Source organism: Hypanus sabinus, chromosome 14, assembly GCF_030144855.1.
Source record: "Hypanus sabinus isolate sHypSab1 chromosome 14, sHypSab1.hap1, whole genome shotgun sequence".
Taxonomy (NCBI): domain Eukaryota; kingdom Metazoa; phylum Chordata; class Chondrichthyes; order Myliobatiformes; family Dasyatidae; genus Hypanus; species Hypanus sabinus.
Window position 1 is genome coordinate 66,580,239 of NC_082719.1, and position 13,618 is coordinate 66,593,856.

The 13,618-nt window shown below is 36.2% G+C and overlaps 1 protein-coding gene across 15 annotated transcripts in view; it reads left to right on the forward strand.

The window, feature by feature from the left end:
• Nucleotides 1–13,618, forward strand: part of pde4d (phosphodiesterase 4D, cAMP-specific) — a 669,903-nt gene that overhangs the window by 521,498 nt on the left and 134,787 nt on the right. For all 15 annotated transcript variants that reach the window (XR_009515681.1, XM_059989365.1, XM_059989367.1 and 12 more), the window contains one exon: nucleotides 2,414–2,605. Coding sequence is in view for 14 of the 15 variants with exons in the window: in XM_059989365.1 (XP_059845348.1) it covers nucleotides 2,414–2,605 (192 nt within the window). In the remaining variant the exon portion in view is untranslated. The remainder of the gene's footprint in view (nucleotides 1–2,413; nucleotides 2,606–13,618) is intronic.

Genomic DNA, 13,618 nt, shown 5'->3' on the forward strand with positions numbered 1-13,618 from the left:
ATCTTCTCTGACCAGAGAATATGAGGCAGATGATGAGAATACAACAAACGTGACACCTATATTCAAAAAGAGCAGCACAGATAACCAGAGATTTGAACACAAGTGTGAGAGAAGTTAATAGAAAAAAATTCTGAATGTCAGGATTAACCTGCACTTGAAAGGCTAAGATTAATCAATGATAGTTGGTACAGCTTTGTTATGGCAAAATTATGCCTGACTAATTTGACAGGTTTTTTAAAGAAGGGAAATACTGTTGATGTAGTTCACATGAACTTCAATAAGGTCCTTCATTGAACACTGGTTGCAAAAGCCCAAAGCCCATGGCAATGAGGTCAAATTGACAAATTGTATTCAAAATTGAATAGTGATAGGTCGCAGGGAGTGATGATTGGTGCTTGGCTTGGCTTTGTGATTAGAAACCTGTCACCTGAAGTGTATCGTAGAGGTCTGCACTGGTGTGCTGACTGTCATATACATTAATAATTTATTGCTAACATAGGAGATAAGATTAGTAAGTTTGCACATGATATGAAAATTGAATGTGATGTTAATGTTAAAAAAAAGGTGGAGTTAGACTACAAATGGATGAATTGGCAAGATGGAATTTTATACATCTGAGATATTTTGGAAGGGCTAACAAAGCTGGGACATACACGGTGTATTGAACAAGAAGAGGGTAGGTAGCCAGAGCAGCTTCACGTAGTGAGGGTGTCTAAAACAAGGGGCATCGTTTTCTGGAGAGGGAAGAAATCTGAAAGGGAATTAAGAAGTAATTTTTTTTACACAATGAGTAATTGGTGTCTGGAATGAGCTCGTCGTAGAGGCAGGAACAGTAACAATATTTAAAAGGCATCTTGACATGTACTTGAATTAACAAGGCAGAGCAGTATATGGAATTAAAGCAGACAGGTCAGATTAGTACAGTTAGGAATGATGGTTAGCATAGATGTGAAGGGCTGAAGGGCCTATTTCTATTGAACAGCTCAATGATTTTAAATATCTAAATGAGTACATCAGTTTTCAAGGCATAAAGGCTATGGATCTAATAGAGATGGTTAGCATGGGCATAGTGGTCTAAGGTGCCTTTTTGCTCTCCATGAAGTGTCAGAGCCATGACCCAGTCTTCAGCACCCAGTTTAGCTCTGTTGCAGAACCATGAATGTTTAACATAGTGAGGTGTTAATTAGTGCAAGCACAATGCTTGGCATTGAAATTTAACACTTACAAAGGTGGAACATCATTCTTCAAAGGTATAATAGGAATTTTAGAAAAAGTGTCTTTTCTCTTTCTCTCTTTATTCTTTGTCAATGCAAGTTTTTTCTCTTTCTGATTCTCTTTTGACATTGAATTCAACCTATTTAATTTGCCTTACTGCAGTTCATAGAACAAGTTTTCAATCTGGTTTATCAATTAAGTCCCTTTCACTCACAGTTAAGATACTTGATTAACTTTACTGAGGAATTATCAGCTCAGATGCTCAGCAGGTTGTGGAGAGTTACTTTCATCCAGAAAGTTAAGTTTTAGTGACTTTGATTCTGTTTACAGTCTGAAGATCTTGAATTTACCAGCTAACTTCCACTAGCACTAACTATTGTGTTCTTCCATTGGATACTGCATAGAATCCAGTGCTAGAGCAGAATTTAGTGATTTCTAAATTTCATGAATTTTAATCCAAATCTCTGTATATCTAAAACAGGATCTGTGAGCACATTTACAGATATTTTAAAGCAATCTAGTGGCTTCAGGCAATAAATGCTGTGAGGTGATTTTTTTTTCCCCCTGATGTATGTTTGCTTTAATGTTTTCAGGGGCTACTTTAAAATGTTCAATGGTGCTTACTTTTTATTTCTTTATTTCATTCTTAATAGCTTTTAAAGTGCTTTAGTATATCCAGTGCATTCAGATGTCTTTAGAAACTGTGCAAAGTCAAATCGACAGCAAAGATGGAGATACGGCATTATTATCTCTCAACGGCTGAAATAGTAAATCTGGAAAGATCCAGATATGGATCCCGTAAATGAATCTTACTGTCCTCTGTGAAGTACACTAAAGGGTCCCACTCAGCAAAACTACATGATTGTTTTCCCTGGATTACTATTTCAGTGGCCTTAACATTTCAGTGGCTATCAGATTTCATTAAGCTTTGATGGACACGTAGTTTCATCTTTGTTACCTTTGGTTCCAATCCTGGTAAGTTTATTTATGAAATATTAATTAGCTCTCACGACATGTTTGCTATTCCAAGAAAGCAAAACATGATGTTGCCTTTTTGTTACTGTATCTGAGGTGCATTTCCATTTATACCCACTACAGATCACAGTGGTTTGAATCAGCAAGTACAATTTGTTTAGGATTTACTAAGTTATCTGTACAGCAATAATTATATTCCTTGTTCATCATTCTTTTCTCTCAGCTTTGATGTGGATAATGGCACAACATCAGGTCGGAGTCCCTTAGATCCAATGACGAGTCCTGGCTCAGGGCTGGTTCTACAGGCCAACTTCGTACATAGTCAACGACGGGAGTCCTTCCTGTACCGGTCTGATAGCGACTATGACCTCTCTCCAAAGTCTATGTCAAGGAACTCCTCCATTGCGAGCGACATGTAAGTAAAACAAGCTTCTTTTGTTAACGGTTGTGCAGTGACGTGATTAAATTTTTCCATGTTGCAGAAGAATCAAAATAGATATACATTTTATTCTTATTATTTCAAACCAGTAACTAAAACCACTGAAAACATGGGCCAATGGGCAAAGAGAACTTTTTTACAAATGCAGTCTTCCCCAGGAGCACTTTTTTTTAGGCTGCATTCTGTCTGCTTCAACAGGAGAATAAATGTGCAAACTGATGACTGATTGCCGTCACATGGTTCCTCCCAGCAGATCAGATGTCAAAATGATTTCAAACATATGTTAAAATATGAGTAGCAGAGTAATCTGCAGTGGCCAAATTCACTTTCCTTTTTACCACACATGCAACAATACAGATAGCAGTGGTTAATTTTCAGCTCTAAATCTACAGCATAGATGCCAGGGAAAAGCTTATACCCTGCAGCTGGAGTACACATTCAAAATATTTTTAAAAAGCTGGAATTAAAGAGCAAATATTGAAACCACAAAGATATGGTATTGGAAATTCCCCACCCTATTGATTTATGCATTTAATTAAATGAAATCTACAGTCCTGAACAAGTTTGGTGCAGATGTAACTCCTGACTCACTCATTTGATAAATTCTTACCTCAGGCCAATAGGAATGGGCAATTAAATGCCTGCCCTTACCAGCAATGTCCATTAACACCTGAGGAAGTGCATTCTACTCATGAAAAGCATGAAAGATCACGTGCTTAACTAAATGTGTGTGGCAGTTGACCATTGACTGAACAATAGGCACTTTGTATCTTCTAAATGATGCATGTTTAGTTTACAAATTAGAAAGAAACAGTGGTTGTTGGAATAGTAAACAGGTCTTTTGGCAGTGCAGTGCAAAGTTCTTTAGAGTCTGATATTTAATACTGATCTTTGAAACAAAAACACACACTCTTAAACAAATTATCCCTTTTTCAGTGGTGGCAAACCCTTTGTATTTACTTTATATTTTGTTGATTGAAAATATTCCAAAAGCAAAGGTATCACAATCCCTAATATGTACTGTACTTATAATATTCTATTTCGTGTCTCGGGCCTAGTGTGAATACCTCTGTTAAGTCACTGAGTTTACAGATGTTTTTATGAAGGAAATAGTAGCAATCATCGGTTGATATCAATTTTCAGCCAACTTAAAATTGAGATTTACAGTCTTAATTGAATTTAAACAGCATTATATTCTAAAATTAAGAAACTAGTCACCATTAGGTTTTTGAGGGAAACAAAGCTACACATCTTGCCATGTGCAGAATTTGCAGCCTTCTGTTAATCCTTCGTGACGTCAGTCCAGAGTATGCTCACAACTGTGATCGGTATAATCATGGTACTTAACACTTGAAGCACAACATTTATTTTCAAACCTCTGGCTAGTGCAACTGCTTGAGTTTTTATATTGAATAGATAGTTGTAGAGTTGTACAGTGCAGAAAAGGCCCTTTGGGTCAACTGCTCCATGCTGATGAAGGGTCCTGACAAAGGGTCTTGGCCCAAAACATCGACAGCACTTCTCCCTATAGATGCTGCCTGGCCTGCTGTGTTCCACCAGCATTTTGAGTGTGTTCTATGCTGATCAAGATGTCTTTCTGAGCTAGTCCCAGTTGCCTTCAACAGACCATATCCCTCTAAACTCTTCCTATCCATAAACCAGTACAAAATGTCTTTGAAACATTGCATTTGTCACTGTCTCTAACACCTCCTTTGGAAGCTTGTTCCATGTAACCACTACCCTCTGTGCACAAAACCAATCTCTCAGATCTCCCTTAAATCTGTCTTGTCTCACCATAAATCTGTCTAGTTTTAGCCCTACCATAGAAGACCTTCCACCTTGTGATCATATAGACCACTATAAAGTCACCCGTCTCTTCATTTACTTCAGGGAAACAGTTTCAGCCTATCCACACACACAATGCTTTGAGTCTGCAGATTTTCTCGCCTGTCCACCTATCCCCTCCCTTTGAACCCAACCTCGCCAGTACCCCAGTAACATCCTTGTGAGTCTTTTCTGTGCCCACTTCGCTTAATCACATAGCAACCGAAAATGCACACAATATTCCAATTGCAACATGTTATGTAGCTGTAACATGATGTTGCAAATCTTGTAGTCAATGCCCATACGGTGAAGGCAGGTATGCTGTCAACATAGCTCAAGACTGTAACGCTCTACTTTGCTCTAATAATGCTCTATTTTAACTTCCTTATGATATTTTGAATTAATTGGAGCTCATGATAAAATTGCATTCTTATTACAAATAGTCTCTGCAATACTTATTCCTCTATTAGTGTACTTCATATAATCACGTAAAAGGGGATCAACATTTTTATTGTTGTACTGCTTATACTTTTTAAAAATAAGTTTCTTTTCTTGAATATGCCATTGGAATCTCCCACACACACAAAAAATATTTTATTAAAAGTTCAGAAGTTTATTGAAATTTGGTTAAATTTCTTTGTCTCTAACATCTGTTCCATTCTAAAATGGTTGTGTGGACATAGAATAGATTATTTTAAAAATTTATACATAAGTAGTTTTCCATAATGCTGGTTTTGTGTTCTAAATAATAACACATGTTATAGCATATGAATATTTTGCATTATATGTTTTCTGTTGTTTATAAAAACATGTGAAATTGAATATCTCATTGTGAAGGAATATTGAGTTCATAACAAATGAGCACCTTGTACAAGTATACCTTTCGAGCAAATGTAATTATCTTCTATTTGCTTGTATACAATCTGGTAATGCCTCAGGGGGTCCCAGCGTCCTCCAACAGAAAGTCCACGATGCTGGCCTGTGGGTTTGACACCGTTGTAAGTGACCGATGAATGGAACTCTGCCTGGTTTTAGCCTCTCTGGTCTGTTCATGTGTGCTTGCGAGATATATTGCCTCTTGTGACAAAACCTGGCCTTCTGCACGTGACATAGCTATTTCCAATTAGACCCTTTGTCCCCGTTGTTAAAGCTGCAAAATGTTGAAAGCTGTCAGCTGGAAAGATTTTTTTTTAAGAATCTATTCAGAATCAAATATGGTACCTTCAAATTTATCTGACTGATCATAATTCTAGTCTTCAGATAATAAATGATTATTATCCAGATAATACAAGATTTAAAAAAAAAGCTTCTGTTACATTTGCAGCTTTAAGTGAATACAACCATTTCTTTTGATCAATATAGGTATTAATCATAAAATCTTTAAAAGTAACTGTGTCCATATGTCACTTGTATTACAACAATTCAAATGGGTTTGAAACAGTAATTTTTGATCAACAAAATGCAAGCATATCTTTGAAAAGGTTCTGTTTAAAAAATTTTTTTTCTGTTTTCAGCCAAAAGAACAACAAAATTAATTTTTGACTATTGATTTAGTAACTGGATATTTATCTTAATATCGCAATATGCTTTCTATTGGCATACTCCTTAATTCTACCCTTTTCCCCTAAAACATTGAAGGTTATTAATTTAATATTATGGTGGAATTTTGGGCTCTGCTTATAGAATGGATATTTATTCAGTAGCCACATATCAGACCTAAAAATCTAACAACTTGGGAATAGTAGCATGTTTAATCTGTTAACTTTTGGTTAGTAGTCTGAATTTCCAGAGGCTTTACTCTGCTGCTGTGCTACCAGTCATTTCCAGTAAAGGAATTGGAACTCTCCCTATATCCTATTTCCACAGGACATTTAATGAGACAAAGTAAACAATTCACACTTGTATGCATGTAGTGGAGGTGTTGAATGCCAGCAGAAACTTCAAAGCCATGCCACACTGCCTCAATAAAGCCAAAGACTTAATGACACTTTAAAAATTCTTGGGCATGAAAGGTCACCCTGCCTGTCTTCTAAAAGTAGTTGACCTTCCCAGAGATTGATTACATTTCCTGGAAAGCATGTTGAAACATTTCTTAGGCACATAACAAAAGCCTGCTAGCTCTCTATTTGCCCTGTGGAGAGCCTAATGAACAAAAGTATACCCCCAGAGAGTGATTTCCCCCAGAATTTTCAGCCCCAGCTGTGGATGTCAAAGTAGAAGTGGCTTCATGCCATGAAATAACACTCAGCAGATGTTAAGCTGCCAGTAGATGAACATTTTATAGCAACAGCCTAGTCTACAGTGTATCATTTACACGTTATTTGAAATGGCATAGTGACCTAGAATACAAAATGACAGTACGAAAATACATTTAATTTCAAGATCTTTTTATATATCAAGTCATTTTTTGACTTATCCTAGTTATGGATGTCAGTAATAGAATATTCCCAAGACAGGTTAAATATAGATGGGTGCAAAGTAATGTTTCTTTTATTCTTTTCCCGAAATCATTGCCTCAAAATTGGACAATACACCTGTATATATGAAGCATTTTTTTTCTGCAGATTTAACAATGTTATTAAATTGCTTAAGGTAAATAAACATGTCTGGCAAGATGTCATGTGATTTTAACTCATTATCTCACTAGAGCATTTATTGTTAAGCTAATCAATATGTTTATAATCAACGACCTTTGTGATCTCACTGATTGAGATTGTCAATCATTTTCCTTTCATTTTCACTTTGCCTCTTTTACCCTGGGTCTTAGTTGTGTCAACAAGCAACCGCCATTAAACAGAATGGAGTGCACACAAAGGGAAACGACAGGTGGACTGAAGTGCTAATGCTATTGGAACAATTAGAATATAAGTAGGTTATTCAGTTCCAGAGCCCAATCTGTTGCTCAGTTAAATTATTATCAATCTCCATTTCAACTCTGTCTCTTGCTTCTGCAACTGCTGACACTTAACAATTTCAGGTTGAACGTTTTCAATTGACCACATCTTAACTTTCTGATATCTATTTCCAGATTTTTGTGTGGATGAGGGGGGACAAAAGTACTTTCTGAAGACACTCCTTATTTTAGATTCTCCCAACAGACTATTTTACCCCACTCTTTAAAGCTATTTGTTCATTGTTTAATTTTGTATACTCAAAGAAATAACCTGCATGTTTTATGAAATCCTTGATATAATTCAGGGGACTCAAGACTGCACACTCCACTCCACCAATTCCACCTCACTGCTCAAGACCAACAAGTACTTCCAAAGATAAATTACCCAGAAATGAATTCCAGTATTCCAGATGCTTTTGGTTATCCCTCCAAAATTAAACTAAACATATGGACAAGTACTGTTATTGGTAATGGGAACTTGCCATTTTATTTTCTCTATTTGTGTTGTGCACATTTTAGAATATAACACAATTAACTATATAGATTGCTTAAGCATTGTTAATAAATTTCATAGGCTGAAAATTCCTCAAAATAGTTTAAATACGATTTTGGACTTCGAAGCCCATTTGACGATTAATCAAAAAGAAGGTACTGGAAATAAAAAAGCAATGTTGCTGGTCAGGCAGCATCTGAGGAAAGGGAAGCAGAGTTCACATTTCAGATAGAGGAACTGAATGCAAGTTCTGATGAAATCTCTTTGTCCTGAAATGGGAAACTGCGTTTCTTTCCACAGATATTACCTTACCTGCTGAGTGTTTCCATTATTTTTTTTAAATTTTTATTCTACCTTAAAGCTTGATGATTGTTTTATCTCTTATTTCAATTCATACCTATATTGATCACCAGAAAGTGACAATGTGAAGTATTTTTAACTTGTACAATAACATCCAGCTCTCATTGACTTTTCAATCTCTGTCCAGAAATTTTCAATTAGTAACATACCATTCCTTCTATATCTTGTGCTAGTGTACGCAGTGCTTTCAAATTAAATGCCTACTGGAATAAAGAAGGGATTGTATGGATTTATGTGTAACTAAACAAGGATTTATCTGAATGTGTATGTTCTTGTGATATATAGATTATTCTTGTGAACGTTTAATGTCTATTATGGTGGAAATCAGTTTATCTTGCTGGTAGTCACTCTAAAATGCAGATAAACAAAAAAGTACAAATAAAAATAGAAAACACAGCACAATACAAGCCCTTTGGTCCCCAAAGCTGTGCCGAACATGTGCTTACTTTATAAATTACCTAGGGTTACCCATAGCCCTCTATTTTTCTAAGCTCCATGTACCTATCCGGGAGTCTCTTAAAAGACCCTATCGTATCCTCCTCCACCACCGTCGCTGGCAGCCGGTTCCACGCACTCACCACTCTCTGCGTAAAAAACTTACCCCTGACATTTCCTCTGTACCTACTCCCCAGCACCTTAAACCTGTGTCCTTTTGTGTCAATCATTTGAGCTCTGGGAAAAAGCCTCTGACTATCCACACGATCAATGCCTCTCATCATCTTATACACCTCAATCGGGTCACCTCTTATCTTACATCGCTCGAAGGAGAAAAGGACAAGTTCCCTCAACCTATTCTCATAACACATGCTCCCCAATCTAGGCAACATCCTTGTAGATTTCCTCTGCACCCTTTCTATGGTTTCCACATCCTTCCTGTAGTGAGGTGACCAGAACTGAGCACAATACTCCATGTGGGGCCTGACCAGGGTCCTATATAGCTGTAATATTACCCCTCAGCTCTTAAATTCGATCCCATGCTCAATGAAGGCCAATGCACCATATGCCTTCTTGACCACAGAGTCAGCCTACGCAGCAGCTTTGAGTGTCCTATGGACTCGAGCTCCAAGATCCCTCTGATTCTCCACACTGCCAAGTGTCTTACCATTAATACTATATTCTGCCATCATAGTTGACCTACCAAAATGAACCACCTCACACTTATCTGGATTGAACTCTATCTGCCACCTCTCAGCCCAGTTTTGCATCCTATCGATGTCCCACGGTAACCTTTGACAGCCCTCCACACTATCCACAACACCCCCAACCTTTGTGTCATCAGTAAATTTACTAACCCATCCTTCCACTTCCTCATCCAGGTCATTTATAAAAATCACAAAGAGAAGGAGTCCCAGGACAGATCCCCAAGGCACACCACTGGTCACCAACCTCCATGCAGAATATGACCCGTCTACAACCACTCTTTGCTTTCTGTGAGCAAACCAATTCTGGATCCACAAAGCAAGGCCCCCTTGGATCCCATGCCTCCTTACTTTCTCAATAAGCCTCGCATGGGGTACCTTATCAAATGCCTCGCTGAAATCTATATACACTACATCTACTACTCTCCCTTCATCAATGTGTTTAGTCACAACCTCAAAAAATTCAATCAGGCTTGCAAGGAGTGAAATAGAATGCATTTCTTATTTTTGCACAGAACTATTGTGAGTAATGGCACCTGGACAACAAAAACACCAAGAACTACTTAACCCCCAAGGAACTTTAATGTAAATTCATAGATTAGGGATGTACCCTTTCCTGCTTGTGGACCAAATAATGGGTTGCCCTCTCATTGCTTTCATTGAATTTCATTTAGAGGTTTTAATGGTGGGACTTTTGTCAGCCAGATTTCTGCTATAATGTATTGAAGCCCAGGCTATAATGTGCATGACTTAACTTCTAATCTGAGTACTGGGGATATAATGAATTACTGCACGTGCCAGTGAAAGCCCAGAGTGAGCAGATATCATTTATTCCTCTAGCTTCTGGCACAATATTGCAATGGACAAGAAATCTTGCTGAGCTCAGTACTCAGAGTGCAAAGAGAAATTCCCTGCTGATTTCCTTTAAACTCTTTAATTATTGATACAAGCCAGCAGCATATGCATGGGAAGATGGTGGCTTGACAGGTTAATGCTGCTATCATGCCTCAAATAAATCCGTTTTAATGCACTGTTTTGCAGCAATTTTGCAGTGTTGCCTTGCATTACTTGTAAGATTATCCCAACATTCTTGAAGTTGGTTTGAGGATCAAATTGTCTATGTATTTCTACAGAAATATCTGGCAAAAAAATGCCAAACATTAGTTTATTTCTTGTGATTGTTCAGGAATTGAAGTTGTGAAAGTAATGATTTTGTCCATTGTGCAGTTGTACTGAAGTGTTTAGTCCCAGTAATGAGAAGGAGCTAATGAACAAACTATAGAAACTCATAATCTCTGTTACCCCATGGCCTAGACCTTGAAGTTCAAGTGAGGGCATTAAATCAGCTTTAGAAATTCTCAAATCCATTTGCATTCAATTTCATTAAAGATACTCAATCAGAAAAGCAACATGATAATATCCAACATTGAGAGATTGCAGATTACTCTAGGATCTTGTTGATATCTGTTCTATACCTGAAGTAATTCACATTTAGTTCCTCTAAGCAGTATACGGAGGAGTGTCATTCAAACACACTAAATGCCTATTTAATAATTTTTCCTTTTCTGACAATTATGTCTTTTTAGAAAGAATAAATGTGGTGTCCAGAATTGTGAAAATACGTTAAAAATCACGCCTATTATCCAATGTAGCACAATGCAAAATATACCATTCAGAGCCATAATTTGCATGAAACAACTCAGTGAAGAAAGAAAGGCAAAGTAAATGCTTAACTTAAGGTAAATGGCTATAAAACAAACTTCATGCACTATGCAGAAAAGTAATAGTTATTGTAATTAATTCGTGGAATTTTTAATCTGGAATGTGACATCATGTCTTAGGTAATACTAAAATGTTAAGAGGTGCCCCATTATACTAAGAGAACCGTTCATTAATTTTTTTACCCTTGAGATCCAGTGAGATGAGCATAATCTTGATATGCTTGGGATTTATTTTTGATGACTTTGTCCTGTTGATAGGATTAATCGCCGTCAGAGGCCCTGTTTGGTTTCACGGAGATCAGAACCAGTGCTTTCACTGATGATAGGAAAGTAAGTGAATGCAGTAGTTGCTCCTTAGCATCAATACTAATGACTAAAACCTAAACAACTCCTTTGAAACCAGTGGCCTGCTGTGTTTTACCTAACTCATTCATTCAAGGGTTCTCATTGAACTGAGGGGATTTTCACCCAGTCCTTCCCCTCACTGTATGCCAGATTATCTCCATTCTCCATAATACATCAACACTGAATATTGAACTGAAAATACTGGATCATATAGTTTATGATTATCTAACCAAAATTCATTCCAAGAAATAGATACTAAAAGGGCACTGTATACCCTGCTAACTGCTGCAATTAATTACAAAGCTATAATCAGTAACTTGCAATCACTTGCAATCAGGGATTGAAGAAGAGATGTTCAATTCATTATCAAATCTTCATCTGCTGCTACCTGTTACATAATTGTCTTATTCCATATAAAATTAATTTGAAATGAAATGTTTGACTTATGAGGTCAAAGTCAGTGGCCATTTACAGCACGTCTTATTTAACATAGTAATATACTTTGACAATTCATGTTACAATGCAGAGAATGTCAAATACATAATAGATCTTTGTTACACATTCCATTTTGTAGCTTAAAGCAACATAGTCAAATAAATCCTGATTATTATAATCAGCTTGGTAGAAAATATGTATTGAATTTCTAATTGCAAGTGTGAACTACAAATGTGGCAGTTGTTAATCTATACATGAGTATAAAATTCAACAATTGTAGTGTAGTGTGGGCCTCCGTTAGTCTCAATAGACCATGGATTTGCGCCTTTCAACACTTGTATTCAACAATTACTAATTACAATGAAACAGTTTTTCTTTTGAATTGCAAACACCTAGTGACTAACTCTAAAATGCAATTTTCTGAAGTGTTTAATCTGCGTAATCACTTCAGTATCTATCGAAACATTTTTTTCATACTGTTGGCTAAACAAGAATGACTATTTAAAAAAAAGTCCTACTGAGAATTTCAAAAAATTTTAACATCATAGCTAGAGTGATCTCTTGTCATCTAAACTACTAACAAATGATATTCGTAATATTTACACTAATCCATTTCCTGTACAGTACATAAAATGCGGTACTTTGGTGTGTTGTGCAATTTAATTACTTAGATGGTGGTATATTTTAAAACAGCAGACTGTTTCACAGGTGTGGCAATCATCTCGTGTGATTTTTTGTTGAAATATTCAAACAGCTGATGAAGTGGCTGCCGCGTTGCAGGAACATGTAATATGATATTGAGACATAAGACTGTTCAATCCATTGTACATTTATTAACTTTCTGCCAACGATTAAGTGATGTCTTGTTTTTCAAGGGAAAATAAATACAAGCCTGAGGATAATTGCTTGGAGAGAAGAATTTTAATATTGTTTGAATGACCATTAGTTATGAATATTGTTTGCATCATTTCTGAACAGAATTTTTAAAAAATGCTTTAGCATTGCTTTAATAAATGTGGAAATCATATTATATATTGTACATAGTATTATTTTGTAATTAAAAATATAAGTGGAGCCAAGATTCCCAGATGAGTGGATTTAACTTGAAATAAAAGGGATAGTTTGTGCAATTTTGTTTTATAAACTTTATTACTCACACCTTTTCCAATTTGGTTAAAGCAAGTAATGTTGACTATAAATCCTTGAACATTGATGGTATTGCTGTATGAAATACTTCCTGTGTTTATACAATCTTTTCTTTAACAATTAATTTGAAGACACTTGTTACAAACTACTTAAGTGCTGTATAAATTCATGAAGAAATTGTAACTTCTGACCTCTAACATGGAAAGATGGAAGGAAGGTAATAAAACGAAAGGTGAGTATTAAGGCTGTAGATATTAAAGACAATTTTGGCTACAGATGATTGTCTCTAAAAGTGGTTTCTGGATGATTAATACTATATATTATTGTGTGTGTATGTGTGTATATATGTGTATAAGGATTTTCTGGAAGTATTGGCTAATAATCAGTGTGTTACTTCAAAATATATACTAAACTGTTTTCAAAGAACTGTTCCATTAACTTGATGGCAAATAGATTTCATTAATGACATTGTTTTTAGATGAAATCTGAGAATTTCAATTTAAAGTTCAAAGAACTAGATGATAAAAATCAAGTAAATAAAGTTACATGCACAAGAATTATTGTACCTGGTAGCATTTAATGGCCATTGGTTAGTCTGGTGCAACTTATGCTTTAAGTATAACACACTGCCTA